This window comes from Chelonia mydas, chromosome 2, assembly GCF_015237465.2.
Source record: "Chelonia mydas isolate rCheMyd1 chromosome 2, rCheMyd1.pri.v2, whole genome shotgun sequence".
NCBI lineage: Eukaryota > Metazoa > Chordata > Testudines > Cheloniidae > Chelonia > Chelonia mydas.
This window is the reverse complement of record NC_057850.1, coordinates 24,043,777-24,064,847: the sequence shown is the minus strand read 5'-3', so window position 1 is coordinate 24,064,847 and position 21,071 is coordinate 24,043,777. Positions and strand designations below refer to the sequence as shown.

Below are 21,071 nucleotides of genomic sequence, written 5' to 3'. Positions count from 1 at the left end.
AATTAGGTGTAATAGTCACTCTTCTCTCTGCATGTGGTGTGTCCGTAGTCAGTACTGGAACTGGCTACTCACTTATATCTCTCAGCAAGTGAAACTCATTGGTTAGAGACACACTGTGCTAATAACCACCACGGTATCCAAGCAGTCTGAAATGAGGGGGTGGTGTGCCAGAGTGTATACTCATCCCATTTAGCTCCACCATTAAACTAACTCAGGCTGTAACAACATTATGCATTTATATACAGTAGTGCCTTCCATACTTTATAAACTTGCATTAATATGGCCTCAAAATGACTCTGTGGAACAAATTATGATATCCCCTGTTTTTGAATTTGGAAGCTAAGACTGCTAGATCATCCTTTTTCTAAACAGAGCTGATCCTGTCCTATTTAAGTCAGTGGGAGGAGTGGGTCATATGTGACTAGTCTTGTGCCTACCTTGAAGCAGTGTGTTTATAACTTTCGTTGCTTGCTTCCCTACTTGTGCAAGTCAGGATGTGGTACAAGTCTTATTCTACCAATGTGCAGTTCCTTCCCACTCTCTCTCTTCATGCTGCACGGGGGGGAGCAATGGTGTGAGTGTGACTGCATAGAGGGAAGAGTTTACTTCCTACAGTGCTTGAGTACCTGGAACACAGTTTTCCCACTTAAATATGTTTTAACCCTGTGCAAAAATTGCCTCAGAGGCAGGAACTATTCAGTTCTGGTCTGGCAGTCATTTTTCAGTTACCTTACCTATACTTATTGTACATAAACACAGGATTTGTAACTGGACTAAAATAGAGTTATGGCTTTTCAGTTTTCACGTGGAAAAACTCGTCCATTTTGAGGAAATGGTGTAATCCTTGTTATTTTATAAGTATCTAACATGCTGCATGGTTCAATTTCGTTATCTTAAGATTTTGCACTGGGTAATCAGTTGGTGCACTCTAAAAAGTCAATCTTGCGGATGTTTTTTAGCAGTTAACTTAGACATTATCATGGATAATGCTGTGGATCATAAATTTCCCTTTGAATTCAAGAACTTCCATACTGAATACAATTTTCAAGTTACCTTTTATGTGATTGTTTTTCCCCTGCTGGCGAAATACTGCCTCAGGGCTGTTTCATCACTCTGGCATTTATATGAAAGCACAGCTTATCTGTTCATTATTTTTCTGACTTCTAAGCAAAAAGATGGTAATATTGTGGCGGCATGTACATCTTTAGGGGTGATTCTGTTTTCGGTGAAGTCAATGGCAAAGTTTCAATTGATTTTCTTTTTTTTTTAAAAAGGGAGCAAGATTGAGCCATTGAAATGCCATCAGAATGGATATCATTTTAAAGTACAGTACAAGGGGCCTGATCCTGTCATCCAAATCAGGCAACTAGGCCCAGAAAAATGACAAGTCGTGAAAACAAACATAACTCCATGTCCTCCAAGAAATAGGAATACTTGCTTTCATATGGAGAGAGCGAGCAGTAGTTTCATTTGTTGACTAATGTTGTGTGGCAGTGGTTTACCTGGCAATCCATAAAAAAGCTTTTCATGATTTAACAGCGGCCACTTAAAAAAAATACTAGTTACTTTTAAGTACAAAGCATCCATCTACATTCAAAAGACCTTTTGAAGTGAGCAGCTCCTGCCAATTCATCCTCCTACAGTGAAATTGACTTTTATTTCTTTCTATGGGATTGCAAGGAGAGAACTATTAGATATTTGCATGATCTTGACATTCTTCCTTCGTATACATACTGCGTTTTCCAAGGACCAGAAGGTCTCATAAAAGAATCAGTATGTTTCCCTAACAGATCAGATCAGTTTTATTTTCTGAGATATACAATGTAGATGGTAGTACTTTTCTGATAACATCTTCTGTATAGATGTTCTATTCTTGCTAATATTAGTGATATTTCTATACAGGTTTTACAGTTTCAAGAATGTTCTATTTAGAATTAAAGTTAATTATTCACAAATAATATTTTAATAAAAGTCCCCTCCTTCTCTTTAAGTGTCTGCATGGGAAGCCTGTTCTAAACTAGACTGAACACTTTCTCTCTGAAACCGCAATCTAGTTAGTTAAATGAGCAGGCTTTATAGACAAAATACATTTTTTTTTTATTTAAGGCATTATTTATGAATTTGAATGGTGAGAGGAAACCAAATCTTCTTTCCCCAGCCACTTTTTTGATGAAAAATGAAGTGTTCAAATGCAGTGATTTGTCTACTCTCACTACACTACTGCTACCACCAGGCAGACACACGCTTCAGGAACTGTGTTGGGGAAAACAAAGTGAATTTAGTGCTTGTAAAAGGTGCTGGAAAGATACCTCATAGACACGGCAGGTTTCCCCACACAGCTGCATACATGCCTTCAATGACCCCCAGGTAGTAGAGTTGCCTTTTCCTTTCTGTCCTTGGTGATGAGAGAGACTGCCAACAGAGATGCATATTAGGATGTGGTTATTTGTCCACTAGGAACTGGACTGAGACCCTCAGTTCACTTCACAGGCCACCAAACGCACTGCTGACACCATTAATAATGGTGCATTTTCTCTCCCATTTAAAAATCATGTCTAAAGAACATTGTCCTCACTATAAATATAATGCACTTTTAAGCCAGCGAAGAAGTGTTTTTCCACCTACTTACATTTTAGGAATTAAGTGTAATGTTCCCTGAGACCAGAAATGGTGTAAATACTGAATTCTCAATAGCCTATTGTACAAATTAAGCTCACCTCACAAAAATCAAATAAATGACTTTTATTAAATATATTTTCCCTCTAAAATATAAACTATACTCATATAAATGTGGAGTAGGCCCATATTTTGTCAACCCCATCCAAATATGAATCACTCCAAAATCTGTAAATGATGAAGAAATAACACTTGTAATTACCATAATTTTTAATTTGTCTATAAATATATAATATGAACTTTCTTTGCAAACTATTTAGTTATTCACTTATACTTCATATAGTACTGAGCACCTCAGATTACATACTGTGTAATTTAATTATTGATACTAATATGAATTCTGATAATTTACAATGAACATACATGTTTATATAACATTCCAGTGACTTTAAGTGTTAAAGGAATAAAGACATAGTGCAGTATAATTTACATATGTATTGACTCTTATCCATAGTACACAAGCTGCTGCTTGAATCTCTCAAATTTCTATAGGAACGGGTCCAAATACATAAACATTTTGTACTTGGACAAAAAACACTTTGCATTGTGCGAGTTAGAAGGTTTCAGGGGAGATGCCTCCTGTGTTAAATTCACAAACCTTGGCATTTACTTTTTGATACATTTTGCATAGGCTTTTACTGAAATATGATTCTATGATCAAAGGCCCAACCCTATACTTGCCCCCCTGAAAGTCTATGCAGTCTAAAATCATGCATACCTAAACCAGAAGAGATCAAAGATCTACCACAGATAACTGCATGAATGGAAAATAATAGCAAATTATTTAACTTTTTTTTTTTTTGGGGGGGGGAATAAAATAAGTTTTAATTCCCTATTGTAAGTGGAATTAAGTGCCATTAAGGTAGAAATGAAAGTTACTAGATAGGCAAATTACTTTGAAGATAACTACATTTGTGTACTGTTCCAAAATTACCTCTTTCTCGGGTATAACGTTTTGCAAGTACAGTGCAGTGTTTGTGAATTCAGCCCAGCATCTCTTTAAAAATTTAAAATGAGTATTTTTCTATTACTAATTAACACATGTATGAAAACCACCATAAATCAAGCCTTTATGTATGTGGAAACAGATTTGACTTATTTACTGGGCTCAAGACCTCAACTGAAAACAATTAAAATGGAATCACTGTTTTATTATTTAATTTATTATATTAATGTGATTTGTTTTCTTTGCCAATTGAGTGACATCTAAATTAAAACGTAGCTTACTTGTAAAGTTTAAAAAGCAATACATATCATTACAATGCTACAGCTGAACTTCCGCAAGCAATCACATTCATGACTTCTGCTTGTTTCTAAAAGCCTGGCTTTCAAAATGTGGCTTTAGTGTCAACACATTACGAATATCTATTTCAAAGAGTTAATTCTGTTTGCAGCTTAAAAGTGGTATAAATTCTACGTGATCAACAGTTTTTCATTCCACTCCTACTAAATTCTCAGGCCACTTTTTGTATCTCAAATGCATTTTTAAATGAATTATTACAGAGCTACACATGTTTCTTAATGAAATCTATTTCAATTTAACTGATTTAGCAGCAGGGCATACTACTAGGGCACAATGTTAAGTGAGGCACCATAACTTGCCTTGTGGGTAAAATTTTCAAAAGCTCTTCAGTCCGATTTTGAAGAGTGACTGGGTGCCCCTGACCTTCAGTGGGACTTAGGCTCTTAAAGTTAGGTTAGTTCTTTTAAAAAGTTTACCCTGTGTGCTCATAAGTTAAGGACACTTGAACGGGCCCCTTTGCGCTCTCTTGTGGTTACCCGGCTATTCAACAAAAGTCCTATAATTACTGCTGCTTTGGTGCCCCCTACAGGAATGTGCACATATGCTCATTACATAAGGACCATTAGAAAATGCCCCAGATGCTCTGAACTGGGTGCTGGGCTGTTCACTAAGGAGCTCTTGGTTGCTTTAGAGCAGAGGTTCTCAACTGGGGGTACGCCAAAATAAACCAGAGAGCAGGGCTGGTGTCAGACTCACTGGAGCCCAGGGCAGAAAAGTGAACCCGAGCAACTTAGCTTCATGGGACCCCTTGTGGCGTGGGGCACCAGGCAATTGCCCTGCTTGCTACCCTCTAATGCTGGCCCTGGCTTTTAATCTAGTGCATATGAGAAAAACAGTTTTGGGGGCACAGGTGGGCTGGGGAGTTGTTACAGCATGTTGTAGGGGGGAAGGGAGCAGCCTCAGACAGAAAAAGATTGAGAACTCCTGCTTTAGAGTACCCTACTGGAGTACATGCACACTCAAAACATACCTGCCGGGGCGTTAAAGCAGCTGCCTCTCATGACTCCTTCCTATGGAACAGCAAGATATTTAAATAGCACATCAACTGGGGTGAAAGTAATATTTTACTGATTTTTTTTTTTAATCTTCGTAAAGCCACCACTTCACGTAGTATCAAAAAAGAGAAACAAATATCAAGCCTTATTCTGAATCACGACTGATAAGTGCCCAGTCTTGCATCTGCTTAGCCCTTACTTACTCTATATAAGCAAATACTTTGAAATAGGCACGATTTATGATTTTGAAATGCTTACACATACAGTACTATACTCATTCCCACTGTACAGTATGTGGTTTTAAATTACTAACATTGTAAAATTCCGTTTTTGCCATTGTTTACAATGAGCTATGTTATTGTCTCCTGCAACTGACAGTGACTGAAACGACTGTTCTGAGTCTAAAATCTGTTGGTTTTTTTCGGTGTGTGCCTCCTTTGTAGCTGATCAAAATGAAGGCTGGGCCTTGGAGAATCACCAGAACTGAAGTCCTTGCATTGAACTCCAATCTTTTGTACATTGCTAGCAGCTACAGGTGTCTTCTATTGATTGTACTTCAGATTAGCATGGCAGTTTCATTTTTCTTTTAGGAAACCAATGTAATTTATGCCACCAAACCAAGTCTTGTAATCTTAGCTGAAAGGAAGGAATGAATGATGAACACAATTGGCTTTGGACAAGAATGAAGGTCCAGTTGCTGAAATTAGAAAAGAGATGGAGTTAGTGGTGGTTCAGGTCACAAAGTACTGACAAAACTAGCCGTCATTTGCCAATTATTTACTTGATCTATTATCTGCTAATAGTTTTAAAGCAATCAGATAAAAACCAGCACTTTATCATGTACATCACACTGCATCTTATTTGTCTACAGTTTGTCTTGTTGCAAATACTCGGGTCATTAAGAGTAATCAATGACCCTGCCACTGTCCAAAAAATCCTAGAGCTGCAGAATTTGCTTTCTGATGGGTCTCGAAACTGAACACGGTAGGTTCTTGTAGGGCTGGCTTAGCTGATGTGAGCAGGCCCAACTTAAGATAAGACGTGTCTGAACAAGTAACTGCTGAACAAGCCGAGACAAGTAATTGCTGAAACTACTAACTATTGTGAATACATTTTTGTAAATAAGAGAAGCAAAAACTAACTAAACTAACTATTGTGGATCTGTTTAGAATAAATAAAGTATACAGAAAATCCCTGAACTGATAAGCTTGCTTTAGAGAGACAAGGTGGCTGAGATAATATCTTTTACTGGACCAACTTCTGTTGGTGAGAGAGACCAGTTTTCCAGCTTATACAGAGTTCTTCTTCAGGTTCTGGGAAACACCTGAAGAGGAGCTCTGTGTAAGTCTGAAAGCTTGTCTCTCTCACCAACAGAAGTTGGTCCAGTAAAAGATATTACCTCACCCACCTTGTCTCTCTAATATCCTGGGCCCAACACTGCATCCAAGCTTGCCTTACACAATCTGCAAAGCAATTGGTCTTTAATGCAAGAAGTATAGATGTTAGGGGCTAGGGAAGATGTATACAAACTTTATGGTGTACAACATGAATTGGAATTGTGGTTGCCCCCTGTAAATAAATCACCGGTTCTCGGGCCAGCCCGGGCAAAGAGCTATTGCATGTCTAACACAATAATCTGAGTGACATGCTGGAGTCAAACTGAGTTTTTTGGATCCCAGAGAAGTGGATGAGGGGTTCTGGATAAACCCAGCAGAAAGGTCTCACAGGGAATCCCAACACTTCTGTTTAGAGGGTGGAATTAGTTTAACCCCTGAAGTTTTCCAACAGGTTCAAGTTCCAGCTTTTAAAGGGAGCCTCACACAGGAGAGGGGAAGGTTAGGGGGCACCGTTTGGATTGTGAAAGAGAGGCTGAGTGCCTGAGGTTTGCAGGCTGGAGCAATTCAAGCAGTCAGTCTGTGTTCACTAACTGAGAACACCGTCTGAGACTGGTTAATGCATTGAACCATGGCCTCAAGACTCAGTTTGAAAGGGCATACTTTTACGCAACTTTAGCGAACTGAGTGAAATTGACTCCCCACAGCACATCCAAAAATGCCTTTCAACATTAAGGCGGCAAATAACCTGGATTTTTCTTTTTTTTTGAAAAACTGCCTTAATTCTACTTTCTTTTGTTTAATGTGTTCTGCTTTGCAAGTGCAAAAAATAAAATCGGCACACGTCTGAGCCTGATGGCAGAGCAACAGCAGAAACGGTGCAGCGTGTTTACAGGCTTTTCTGAGAGAAGTATCTGACTAGATTTGCAGAACATTTCAACTGTCTCCCCCATGCTTCTGTTTGAACTTCTTGATGTAGGCGTGCACACAAAACCGATTCTGAGTGATAGAGCAATAAAAAATTCTGGACTGAGTTTAGAAGCCGTAAGAATGGTGGGATCGAGTGAATAATTCAGCTCAGAGATTAGGATGTATCAGCATCTCAGTGAAAATAAAACAAGAAGCTGCCTGTCGTAGACAAACTGTCTTAAGAACAATTTCCAAATATTTAGTGTACAATTTGACTTCAGCTTTATACGAACACCAACATGCTCTAGGCAGCTGCCTTTTCAGGTCCACAAGTAGGTGCCTACAATGGATTTCACTATATATAGAATATAATTTCTAAATGTCACATGTATCTAAAAAGAGGCATCGATAGATAGACAGATAGGTATGTCACTTTCCATTAAGAGTTTGTTCTTACTCTTTTTGACACTATTAGCAGAACTCAACTCCAGTATGAGTAGTCTGGGTCTCTGAAATACTTGTTCACTGTACATGTTGTTATTGTGCATTTATATCACAGACCTTGTTATCCTAGCAGCTATAGATGGACCAGTCCGGATGCACCATCTTTTAACTAGCCAATGGGGTAAAGATGGCAACTGGCTGTTCTAGAGGGCCAGTGCCTCAACAACTGCCAGTCAAGCCAGTTTCCTGAAGGAAAATAGATTCTTCACCTCGCCTCCTGCAACAGCAGATGGAATGTTTTGTATCCCACTGATCGCACTATAGCAACTATGGCTGTTCTGTTTTCGATGCTAGACCTCATTCTACATAGAATAAACATATAAATTAATGAACAGTACAGATCAAGGTGTCATCACCAGGTAGTAGGCAAGAGCAGGACAGTCAAATCTTCTATTATAGAATCCCACCGTTAATACAGGGCTAGCTCCACACAAGGATTTAGGCACCTAACTGCCACTTCAGGAACTGAAGTCAAAATTTAGATCCTCAAAACTCTCACTTAGCTGCTCATTAACTCTGTAGGTGCCTAAACTCTCTAGACACCTACATTCCCACCAATAAAGTCTTCTAAGCCCCTAAATATTTGCCGTTGGGCATGTACACAATCACCTCAGTCCTGATGCCCTGGCACCTAACTCATGCCTATACCCTGTCAGGATCCTCAAATGAGGTCTTCCCCCAACTAACTCACTGTGGGATCTGCTAAGGTCGGCATGCTCAGAGGCTAACTAACCAATCAGCCCCCACACAAAGCAATGGTGGTGGGGTTACCGCTGTCTATATGAAACCTTTAGCCCGGTGGTTAGGCTGCTCCCCCAGGAGCCCTGGGGTCATTTGTTCCCTCTGTCTGATTTGGAGCAAGAATGTGAACTTGGGTCTCCCAGCTCTCAGCAGAGTGCCCTAACCACTGGGCTATGGGGTATTTGGGGTAGGACTGTCTCAGTCTCTCCTTTTGAAACTGTCCCAATTTGTATAGGGAACAGGGATTGGAACTTGAGTCTTCCACATCCTGGCAATTGTGCTAACAGCTGGGCTCCTGGCAGGGGAGGGGACAGAAGGGGGGGGTTCTCTTGTTTTTTTTGTAAGAAAGAGCTGACCTGGCTTAGGTTCCCAACACCAGGAGAGAGTTCATGGCTGTGAACCTTGAATGAAGAATCATGAACCCTGCCTAAGCCCTACCCCTCTCTTCAGTATTTCCTGTTGGCTAGCTGAGGCAGCTCCCTGCTCAGCCTGCTGGCTTTTGTGAATCCCATTCCTAGGCAGCTAACTCTCCATATGTCTTACATGTCATATATGTCAGAGCCTGGGCACCTAACTCAGGGCTGTGGATTCCACTAGGTGGAAGGGTATCTAAGGGTTAGGTGCTACAGTGCTGAGCCAAAGTCCTTTTTGTGGATCTAGCCCACAGTCTCTACCCTTGAAATGAGCCTATGTTTTGTTCTGCACTTTCTTGAAGCTGATATGGTTCTTTGCTTCTGATGTAAGGATTTCATAAAGCCAGAAATAGTGGCACTATATTCTAAATGGCCATTTATTTCCACTCTTTGTTCTACATTCGAATAATGGGAACAGTGTGTTTCTACAGAAAATGACTTTCTAAACCATTCTCTCCCACTGTTGCAGGTCAATGGCGTTAAAGTGCAACATTATAGCCTGATCCTTTTAGGTACTCAGCACCTTCAATTTACAGTAACTTAACTAGGAGTAGCAAGCACCTAGCAAGACTGGACACATAGGACAGAATTTTCAAAAGAACTTAGCACCCACAGTTGTGGCCAGATCTTCATAAGTGCTTAAAGTCCATTTAGGCACCAAAATAAGTGGCCAGGTTTTCAAAAGTGCACAACAGATTGGTGGCTGAGGTTTTTTTGAAAATCTGGCCATAAGTGTCACTGTGGGTGCTGAGCATGTTTGAAAATCAGTCCTTTAGTTAACAAGTGTTTGCATTTTTCATAAGTGTTTACAGATTGATGCATACAAATGCAAAAACTCTGGAGTGTCTGACCACCATGGAACCCAATTTGTCCCTAAATACAGGAAATCATTCTTCCCTCCTTGCATGGTTTTACTATTTTATCCCTACCCCATTTTTATTTTATTGACTGTTTCTAAGGACAGGTCCATGTAATCGTGATAAAAGGCCTTGCCAATTTCCTTATAAATTTTAATAGATATCAGTCATTATTACTTTAGGAGTTCAACAGTGCACGGAACAATTTACGTTTTGATTACCAGAAATCATGGCACCCACATATATATTTAACCTATGTTAGCTGGCTTGTAAGTGCCTGCCCCAAACCACGAACTCAAGGACAGGCAGCTCCATCGAGCATACTGTCATGCTAATCATGCAAAGAATAATTGCTTGTAATAGCTGCATGCACAAATGGTCACCTGCATTCCCATAGCTAAATGCAGTACTTACAAATTCTCCATCTTTGCCTCCGAAGTCTAAATAAAGCATCCTAATGCCATCATCTGAAGACATTTTTAGTTTTTCATAGGGACACTGTGCAATTGTTTTGGACAAGGCACCATCTTGTGGTTCAACTGTGAGAGAGAATCCATGTTCATAATGGATGGTCAAACGGCACTCCTGGTTTTTGTAGGTGCAAGCTGAACACGAAAAACAAAATTTAGATTATGAAACCCCTGCCCTTAAGAAGCTTATATTTGTAAAATACCATTCACATCTATGGTGACTTATTATCCACTCTACTTACATTAACAAGGAAACTACCTTTTAAAGGAAACAGAGTCATCCTGTCTACGTCCACATTTTAACCTGCTTTAAACCTCTTCCAAATTCTATTTAACTAAAAAGAAACCAACATTCTTTTATAGACAGAAAGTCAAGCCACTTTTCTGAAACAAACAGAGTTAAAGTAGTGTGGGTATGAGATTGGTGATTGGAGATGAGTAGCTAAAGAACTAGACGGTGTGGATTTGAATGTCGGTGAGAAAAGATTACTTTATGTGTTTTTATTCTGTATTCCAGAGTCACTATTCCTTAATTGGCTTTCACTGAGTTTCCTTTAACATATATAGTTGTGTGTGTTTTATACATAATAGACACACACACACACATAGTACCAATTCCCATGGAAATTCTAGTAGGTTTCACTAGAGTCCTTTCACAGGATTCTCTTGGTTTCTGCTGGTCTGTGATTTCTACAAAAGGATGAGTTGCCCTGGCTCTGTTCCAAAATTTGATTGCCAACTGGAACCAGTTAACTTTCAACCGAATTTCCATCAGGCATATGTAAAGCCCTTCCTCATCCTTTGCTCTTGCTCAGGGATAGAGAGCGGGTGAAATTAGTTGTTCCTTCTGATCTGTTTACTGCTGTTCCTGTGCTCAGCAGGGCAAGGCTATTGGTTACCTCCACAATGCCACTCATTGACTGTTTATAGGTATACTTACCTGAATGACTGACTCCTTGCTCAAGAGAAGTGCAGTCTTTACCTTCATCTGCCTGGAGTTCTACCTGGAAATAAGCCCCTCATGTACCTGTAGGGTACTATGCCTTCCCCTGACCTCCAATATGAGATCAGTTGCTCCATACTCTGTTCCTAACTATTCAAAGATAGCTGCATGTTCTAATTTGAAGTTCTCTCTGCAATCCTCTCCTTAAGTGTTTCAAATGGGTTTGTTTTATGCAGTACAGACAGAACCCCAAATTGTGTCTGAGGCAGGGGTGCCAGAACGGGGGGGCTGGCCCTCCCACTTTTTACCAGCTATCAGGGCAAGGGACGGGTGTGTGGGGAGAGGAGTGAGTGAGGACTGGAATCTTGGCTGGAAGAGGAGGCGTGGGGTGGGGACTAGGGAGAAGGGGCAGGGCGGGGGCTTGGTGGGAAGGGGTGGTGTGGCCATGGTTTGGGCGCTGGTGGCCCCCCACACACACACTTTTAGGAAGCTTTTGCTACTCCTGGTCTGAGTAACTAGACTGGTTGGTCCTCCTTTCTCCCAAGAGGCTCCCTCTCTGCACCAGGACACTTCCAAATGCATTGCCCCGTGAGCAGCTGATCTGGCTTCATGGGCACCTCCTCAGGACACTACTCCTTACAGAGGCACAGTGGATCAACAGACATGAATGTCTTTGTCAGGACGGAGCTAGGCAGATAAGTGTCGGGTGTGGACGGAAGAAAGGCAGGTGAGTGGATGATGTAAACTGAGCTGTGTTACTTGTAAGCAGTTAAGATAACTGCCTGTCATTGGCCACAAAATCAGAGCTGTGCAGACATGCCCTAAAATTAGAACAATTTATACCACTTAGCAGTAAAACAAAGTGTTATTTTTAAAGGCTGGACTGAAGAGCTGTGGAGAAGGACTATGAAAAACAGCACTCTGAGAACTGACTGATACCTGGTGAAACTTCACATTTGGTATAGACCTATAGTAAATTAATCAAGACCTTGTTCTACGCCTCCAGCCTGTGAAAGACTACTGAAATTCATTCTGCTTTACAACACCCAAACAGGAGTCAAATATATATAGTTAAATTAATTTGTTGGGTGTTGTAGGGAGTAAATAAAAAAGGTCATTCCCCTGGACCTAATTTGTCTCACCCTTCATGTTTGTGTGCATCTCTGAATGCCAAGATACAAAAGAAAATCTCATTAACCTTAAGATTCAGGTAGCACCCCTGCTTCCAAAACAGACATTCAGAGAGTCAGCCTCTCTTTTCAAGCACAAAATGAGCATCGAAAGTTAAAAGCTGCAAAGGGAATCACTGAAGAATTTCAACAAAGATGAAGACACTTTTGAATACTAATTAGTTTCCTTGTAATTGAAAAAAGACCCTGATAACTGTAACCAGCATCTATTGCAGCAGGAATTCTGCAGCATGGCTGATTTAACCTTTAGGTTAGCTCGGGGACTGAGTGCCAGATGAGACTTAGACCTTCAAGTAAAATTGATGGAGTACCCAATTTTACCAGCATTGATGAAAGGAAAGAGTGGGTGGCAAACAGATCACAAAACAAGGATTTTACAGGTTTTGGGGATGGGTCTTGAACAGCGAGAACTGCACCCCTTTGAACAAGTAAAAAGGCAAACCAACAAATAGGAACGGCAGGGTGAAGGGGGCTCAGCCAGGCATTTAAGTTCAGTTGACCAAAATATGGGCTTGTCCGCAAGGGAAGTTAATCTGAAATAAGGTGAGGTGTGAATTGCTATTCTGGAATAACTCTGCTTGTGGACACTCTTATTCCAGAATGAGAGCATCCAGACAGGGAGATAATCCAGAATAGCTATGCCATTTTCCCCATGTAGACAAGCCCTAAGAAGAGAGACTGCTGTGCTCAGTCACTCAATCTTGACTGCATCTTAGAAGGAAGGTAGGTTGTCTTAAAGGGGGAGGTGGTTTGCACCCATTGTTATTAGACTCCCCCCCCCCATTTTTTATTTTAAAAAAAGCAGGTCAAGGTGGGTAAATGGCCAATATCTATTTGTGAATTTTGGACATTTATGGCTCCTACCTTACCCACTCTTCTTTTCAGACAGGTGCCCCAACCAGATCACCAGTAATCTTTACTCCCTCCCCCCAATATCTCCTCTTACTCCACGAGGATGTTCCTTCCAGGGGTCATAGAGCTGTGGGCCTTTGAAACAGAAGCATAGCAGCAGCAGGAGCCCTTCCTTTCTCATCATGACAATCACTTCCCAAAGGCATGAGGTCCCCATCTCTGACTCTAGCACTTCATGCATTATTGGCTGCTAGACTCGTATCAGAATGAGGACGAAAAGAGCAAAATGGAAGTCAGAATGACACCATAGGGGGCCTGAAAACACACAATTTGCCACAGTTACTATAGAAGTTAAGAGCTGGCTGCAAAAGCAGCAATGAACTTTTCACAGAAACATTTTGTCTACATTCTGAAGTTTCTATCAGCTCCAGTGGAAATAACTTGGAGAAACCAACAAACTTCTCCAAGCATTGATCCCGGACTAATGATCACAGATCCAGCATTTTGATTCTCGCACTGAGAAACAGGCCTACAGGCAAATGCCAAAGTGACTCAACGTAAAGAAGAACTTCCAAGTGTTACTCACAGGTTGCGATTTCCGTGATCAGCTCAGCTGAATTGTGGCAGCCCTGCACTATGTTCCTTGTCCACAGTGAGAGGTCTCTGCTAGTCTCTGTCCTGAAGAGATGGGTTTCAATCCCTTGCCTTGTACCGGTGCGCGTTGCAAAAGATAAATCCACCCCAGATTGTGGGGATCCCTTACCAGGACCTGAATGGACCAACCTGAAATTGGATTTAAAAACAAAATAAAATGCTTGCATTGCTTGACGCTGCTCAGACTGCTCGGAGTTTCATGTCGCACAGCTGTACACAATGGAGTGAATTTAGTGCTGGCGAAAGGTTCGAGAGTAACAGCCTTGGAGACTGAAGGCTTCTGTTTATCCACACAACAGGTACAGAATGGGCAGAAGCAGGGCAAGAGGCCTTAACACGGACCTGCATATGGGAGAAAGAGTAACTCAGTTTCCAAGCCCACTCAGAGCTTGACGTCCCTGCTGAGGCTGCCAACAAGAGTGGCAAATAGTGTTAGTTGTGGGAGATGGTTTTTGTGATGTGGACACATCTTCCAGGAACTGGACACAACACAACCAAACAGCGCCAAAATCCTGGGTTTGGGGTTGTATATTATCCTAGTTCTCTCTCATTTGGACTAGAAATGATACTTGCTGAGCCCGATTTTCAAAACATTGAAAGCACAGGGCAGCAAGCCCAAAGTCTGCCTCACAATTAAAGCAACTTCACATACAAAGGAGCAACACGATGTCTAAACGGTTGACAGGGTGTCTAAATATCCATCTGGGTGTACAAAACATTTCATTTGCATCAGGGATTGTGGCAATTGTGCATAAAAATTAGCTACACAATTATGCACCTGATTCTGGCCTTAATGCTTAAGCCCTAAACTGTATGTTTTGCTTCAGAGATATGAGTGCTAATTCAGATAACATTATATAAAGAGAAACCTCTTCCTTCCAGTGGCAAAATGTATCCCTGATAAAAACCTAAAAATCTGCAGCCTACCTTCACAATAAATGATGTTAGATAACAAGGTAACAGGCTCCTATAAAACATCAACTAAGGACAGACACCTAGTACCATCTTGTATATATTTTTCCTTAAACAACTAAAGCGCAAATAATTTCAGATGCACCAGCTAACTGTAACCTTGAACTTTTCTCTTATATTTGTAGAACATAAAGAAAAATTGAAGCTACCTTTACTCGAGGACAACCAGCTGATATTCAGAGTGGCAAAGAGTCATCTAGCCCAAAAGCTAAATTTCAGAAAAAGCTATTTTAAGATAAAATTGACATCCAAATATCTCTTTTCTCCTTGAGATTATCCATATTTTTAAGGGGTGTGTGTATGTGCAGAAAGTTAGAGAAGTAATTCAAGGACATTGCAACAGTTCAATTGTAATGATGAATGCAGAGAAACATTTCACCATTTAAGGGTTAAACAATAAATCTCGGAGAGACTGATAAATTGAAACCAGGAAGATTCTTATAAAACTGACACCTGAAGAAAACAGGAATATAAATGTCTTTTTTTTATCTCACCATATGTTAATGATAAATGTTATACACAGAGACAATATATAACAAAAGGCCACTGGTCCAATACCTGCAATGTAAGATAATCCCTAAATTTAAATATTAATTCCCAGCTAACGATTTATTTTGCACACCTTAAAAAAAGATTCCTTGTGCCTGACATCACAGAATGCTACTGTTTAATGAAGACAGTGTTTTATAAAATAAAAAGGAAGTGAAGCAACAGGACTTTGGCATTGGAGAATCAGATGCCTCCATTCTGAAACACTGCCCCTTAGAGAGTACTGTACACGAAAGCTCATCTGAATAGATAAAATCACAAAGGCAAAGACATTATGCCTAGAGCAGGGAGATTTTTGAAAGACATAATGGGCCAGATCCTCAGTTGGTATAAACAACAGAGGTAGGCCAATTTATACGAGCTGAGGATCTGGCCCACTCCTCCAGAAGTGCAATTTCTTTCCTGCCGGGATATAAAGTTTTCTAGGTTTGTCCATCTTTGACTTGATAGAAACTTTCCATGTATTTGTAGCTTCTGATCAATTTCCTTTATTTAAAAAAGACAAACCATGCGAAATTAAAGCAGGGCCAGGTTACTGTGTGCAGATCTGCCTCTGACCATGTGGCTGGGGAAATGTGCCTCTTCCACAGAGCTGTATGTGATCACAGTACCCCACTTCCATCCTGCAAGGCAGGCATGGCTTGAGGCATTAACTGCCACAGCCCCTTTCCCAGCTTTGGCACCCTCCCATCTTTTGCGGGAGATTCTGAGGACAGCTGATAGCACACCTCCCTGGCAGCCATGTGACTCGATGGAGGAAGAGGAAGAATCAGAGCTTGTGTGGAGGCCTCCTGAGTCCCCAGTTTGTTCTGCAGGGCTCTCTCCCCCACTGCCAGTGGGACAATATGGTGAAAACTCTGCAAGGGCCATCTGGCCCTTGACTATCAGAGTGGAGGACTGGGAGCCAGTACTCCTGGGTATATTCCTGGTTCTGCTTCTAACTTCCTTGGGGAAATGACAGCATGCCTGGGTGACAAGATGGGTGAGGCAATATCTTTTGTTGGACCAACTTCTGTTAGTGAGAGATAAGCTTTCGAGCTTATACAGAGCTCTTCACAACAACACTGCATACAGCATATCTGGGCCTCAGTTCCCCAATACACACAATGGGTATAGTAATCACTTTCACACTGCCCCAGTGACAAGCCATTTTTAGTAAGGAGGTTTGAGAGCCATAGATAGAGGATGTTTTACAATATCAACCTGATGTTATAAAACAGTAAGTCACAAAGTACAGACTTAACATTATTGCCCATGAGAAATTGTACACTAGGAAACTATTTCAAAGTCCTCTGTCACATCCTTTCTGCTGTGGACAGAGTTCATTAACTGCTCTACTAAGTATTTCCCAGCACTTGTCACACACTATGCCACTCAATTTGGAAACCACATACTCCGAGATAGTAAGTGCCTAAAACTAGTTTACTTCTACAGGAAAATAGCATCACATGTTATCGATAACATCAGTAATACAGCAGGGCTAACATTACTGGTCCTACAATATGTTGACAGACACGAGCAGCATGTTGGACCTACCTAGTACCATAGTGTCACATCCAGTATGAACCATATTTATTCCCTACTTCCTTATCCACACCACGACCTTCTTACTTACTCTGAATACTCGAACTTTAGGTACATTATTTAAAATTCTGCTCATCATGGATGGCATCAATTGAACATCCAGTTAGAGATCAGGCTTTGCAAAGTCCTGCAGTAAGACATGAACTAGACAGGTATTCAGCAGGGAGTTAATATTATGGGATATCATTACTTAGGTCTTTAAGTCTGAGACAAAGGACTCCCAAGTCTCCTTTTGGCCAATACTATTGCTGTTCATATGAAATATTGGCAACATCAGGCTACTGAAAAACCCGACAGCCATTAAAGAAAGCCAGCTAAACCAGTTCTTTTTGCGAAACCAAAGAGCATGTTATTTAGCTGCTCAAACTGGCTGATTGACGTAAAAATCAGTTCTTCATTTGAGGAGATACGCAAAACCACTTTGAGAGCTTGCCAACAGTCCTAATAACATTACGGAATGTCAGAATATTTACTAGCATGCACATCTTTCGCTATTCATATTAAAAAGAGGTCAGCTGACGGTTATTCAATGGTGGACACTACAAAGAACTCCAGAGATAGACTGGAAGCTAGTCATTCGCATAACCTTCAACTTTCAGCCAGTGCAGTCACCTGAAGGTTACTCAACAAGACAGACTTTCCACGATATAAGATCCACCCAGTGGTTCTCAACCAGGGGTCCAAGGCCCCCTGGGGGGCCATGAGCAGGTTTCAGGGGGTCCGCCAAGCAGGGCAGCATTAGATTCGCTGGGGCCCAGGGCAGAAAGCCAAAGCCTCACTGCATGGGGCTGAAGCCCAGAGCCCTGCCACCTGGGGCTGAAGTTGAATCCTGAGCAATGTAGCTTTGGGGGGGGGGAGGGTCCTGTGGCGTGGGGCCTGGGCAACTGTCCTGCTTGCTACGCATTAATGCCGGCCCTGGCTTTTATATGCAGAAAAACAGTTATTGTGGTCTGGTGGGCCGTGGAGTTTTTATGGCATGCTGGGGGGGGGCCCCAAAAAGGAAAAGGTTGAGAACCCCTGAGATATAGTATATGTCTAAGAAGCACTGAGAGCTTCTAGAGCTTTTTCACCAGAACTCAGAGCAGCCGCCAGAGGGCATAAGAATGTTAGTAATTATAAACCAGTCTGCTCAGGAATAAGTTGATATGGGGTGTATTAGGAATAGACAGTTACTGTAAAATGCCCCTCTTTACATTCTGGAGAGAGCTGTAAACACAGATTAGTTTTTCAGTTTATCTGATTGCTCCCTCTTCTATTTGTATTCTGTCTACCTTCTCCATTTTTCAGTTCTTTACGTATGCACAGCAGCATGAGATGAGGAGTACAAACCAAGGCGTTGGTGCTGGGTGGGACTCTGTGGTCTGCATTTTACTTTAATGATATGAAAAGAATCTCAGGCATTTGTTGCAGCACAGAAAAATCTTCACAAATGACAGTGAAATTCTCATTGACACCCTGGGGAGTATTTTCAAAGCAGGTATTCAACTGCTCAGCTTAGGTGTATGTCAGTAGGCATTGATTTAAGTTCTTCATCAAGTAGCTCAGTCTAGCAGAAAGCTTTGAAAAAACTAATCATGTAACATTACTCCTTTTCTCCACAGGACACTCCCCAGTTTGACTTCCCCCAGGAGACCTGCTCCTGAACAGCCATGCCCTTTGGAAATCTGTCCCTCCCCGCTCACTCATCCTAGTTGTGTCCCTAACGTAACATCGCTGGACGACTCAAGATAAGATAATACTAAGCTTTCCGACCCTCCTAAAGGGAGAAAGCAATAAAAGTTTGGAAGAGCTCTCCACATTTTGGGTTGGTTGAAGGTTTTTCTAGTCATGTTGCAGAAATAGTGTTTGTGGAACTGGGGAGTACTCAAAACAGCTTGGTGCTCAGATAATAGTGTGGGGAACGTTAGAAATACCTAGATAAATTAAACATAACACAAAGTAATTGTGATCATCAAATGCCTAAGCTGGGGCAGGGATAGCTCAGTGGTTTCAGCATTGGCCTGCTAAACCCAGGGCTCTGAGTTCAATCCCTGAGGGGGTCGTTTAGGGATCTGGGGCAAAAATTGGGGATTGGTCCTACTTCAAGCAGGAGGTTGGACTAGATCAGTGGTTCTCAAAGCCGGTCTGCCGCTTATTCAGGGAAAGCCCCTGGCACGCCAGACCAATTTGTTTACCTGCCGTGTCCGCAGGTTCAGCCGATTGCGGCTCCCACTGGCCACGGTTCGCCGCTCCAGGGGCTTTCCCTGAACAAGCGGCGGACCAGCTTTGAGAACCACTGGACTAGATGACCTCCTGAGGTCCCTTCCAACCCTGATATTCTATGATTCTATGATTAATTAACAACAAAAGCTATTTGATGATTTGTGTTCCAAAGCATCAAGAATGTTTCCAGACAAAGGCATTAACTACTAATCAAGTTAACACCATTTAGGACCCAGGATATAGCTTTGCATTAGTTTTTTGGCATCATAATGTGTAGATGGTTAATATTAAATCAGAATCTGGGACTTAGCATTTTGTTCATGTCTACTATGATATGTAATGCAGTTTTATTGTAGGGTGGTTGTTTCTTTTAACTTCGACAGCACTTTACACACATTTAACATTGAATTTTTTAAGCTGCACACACTCCTGTGCTGTGGGTAAGTATTGTTATCCCTGTTGGACAAATGAGAGCAAACTGAAACACACATATTATGGCAAAAATGTCTCAGACTCAGCACCAAAATGCAGGAGCCCGAACTCCCAATCACCTCTTGTAGTCCCAGAGTACAATGCCTCCCAAGTGTATCATTTAAACTTATCTCTATTATATATGAGCCATACTCCACACAAAGCTGGAAGTACAGACTGATGTTGTTCTTTAGGACTTATATGGATGCCTAACATGTATATGTTGAAATATTGAAAAAAAAAATCAAATGTTAAATAAGAAAAAGAAAAAAAAGACAGATCCATGTAAACCTACTGGTGGCAAACTGACAAGCAAACAAGGACAGGCTGAAATTCTGCTACTACAGTGCAGTACAAATACTGTACCCCTTATCCTACCTCCAACTTCCTCAGCTCATTGCCTAAGGTAGATTGAACAGGACTCTGTACAATAGTATCTTCTACTGAACTTTTTCAGTGTTCAGCAGCATTTCAAATCTGCTTTAGCTTAGCAAAAACGTTTTCCCAAGGACTCATAACAAAGCAGAAAGATGGGAACAGCCAAGATTACAACATGCTGTCTGCAAACTTTCCAGGTGAAAAGTTATAAATTGCATCAGTCAATTCACAGAAGGGTATTAGAGAATGTGCCAGTGGGCAGGCTAATCACTAACAAATGTCTGAAAGTAGTAGTCAACATCAGTAGTAAACTGCATGCTTTAAAAAAAACACCAAGCCCCCCCTCCCCCCCCACGCACACACTCTGTATGGCAGATAATCAAATTAGGAGTCCCACTGGGCTTTGAACAAAATACAAAAGTAACAGGATGTTTAAAAAAAAGACACCACAGCCAGTAGTAGACAGGGTTAATTGGTTCAAAAATACGTCGGACGTTCAAACTGTGAAAACCCACCTACCCACAAACAGATCAGCAAAATGTGTGCTTCTAGGCATAATCTGCTCACGTTCAGGGCTTCAGAAAGTGAAATCACATGGGTTCTGAAGGATTTTTTTTTGCCCAGTTTAACTGTGTCATTGCACAAGTGTCTAGGTGCATTGTGTCATTGATTTTCCCTGTCTTCATTTTCTTAAGCATCAGGAATAGGACACTACTGTAGGCAGGATACTGAAGATGATCTACAATGGTCTCACCAGGAACATCAGGCCCTGTATTCCTCTTTAAATATCCATTTGCACCTCCTTACTACCAGCTAAAGGTTTCTCATAAGCCTAGAAGCCGCTGCTTCTGTCATGAATAATGTAGCTGGAATCGATGTAACTTAGATCAATTTACTGTGGTGTCTACACCGCACTGGGTCGACAGGAAATGCTCTCTCATCGACTTACTTACTCCTCTCATTCTCGGTGGAGTACCAGAGTCGACAGGAGAGCGCTCTGCCATTGATTTAGGAGGTCTTCACTAGACCCACTAATTCGACCCCCAATGCATCGATCGCAGCAGCATGGGGATC

At 41.3% G+C, this 21,071-nt stretch overlaps 1 protein-coding gene and 1 long non-coding RNA gene across 4 annotated transcripts in view; one reads left to right on the top strand and one right to left on the bottom strand.

Moving 5' to 3' along the window:
• Positions 1 to 2,727: 2,727 nt before the first annotated feature.
• SNTB1 (syntrophin beta 1) overlaps positions 2,728 to 21,071 on the bottom strand; it is a 171,923-nt gene continuing 153,579 nt past the window's right edge. For 2 of the 3 annotated variants that reach the window (XM_037892068.2, XM_007063394.4), the window contains 3 exons: positions 13,774 to 13,970; positions 10,147 to 10,337; positions 2,728 to 5,671 (listed from right to left, as the gene is read on the bottom strand). In XM_037892068.2, coding sequence (XP_037747996.1) covers positions 5,579 to 5,671; positions 10,147 to 10,337; positions 13,774 to 13,970 — 481 coding nt within the window. In that variant the 3' untranslated portion in view covers positions 2,728 to 5,578. The remainder of the gene's footprint in view (positions 5,672 to 10,146; positions 10,338 to 13,773; positions 13,971 to 21,071) is intronic. The other variant, XM_037892069.2, reaches the window with a different exon arrangement.
• LOC122464400 lies at positions 5,844 to 13,901 on the top strand. Its single transcript, XR_006288375.1, has 2 exons — positions 5,844 to 5,958; positions 11,691 to 13,901. It is a non-coding gene; the product is annotated as an uncharacterized LOC122464400 (long non-coding RNA).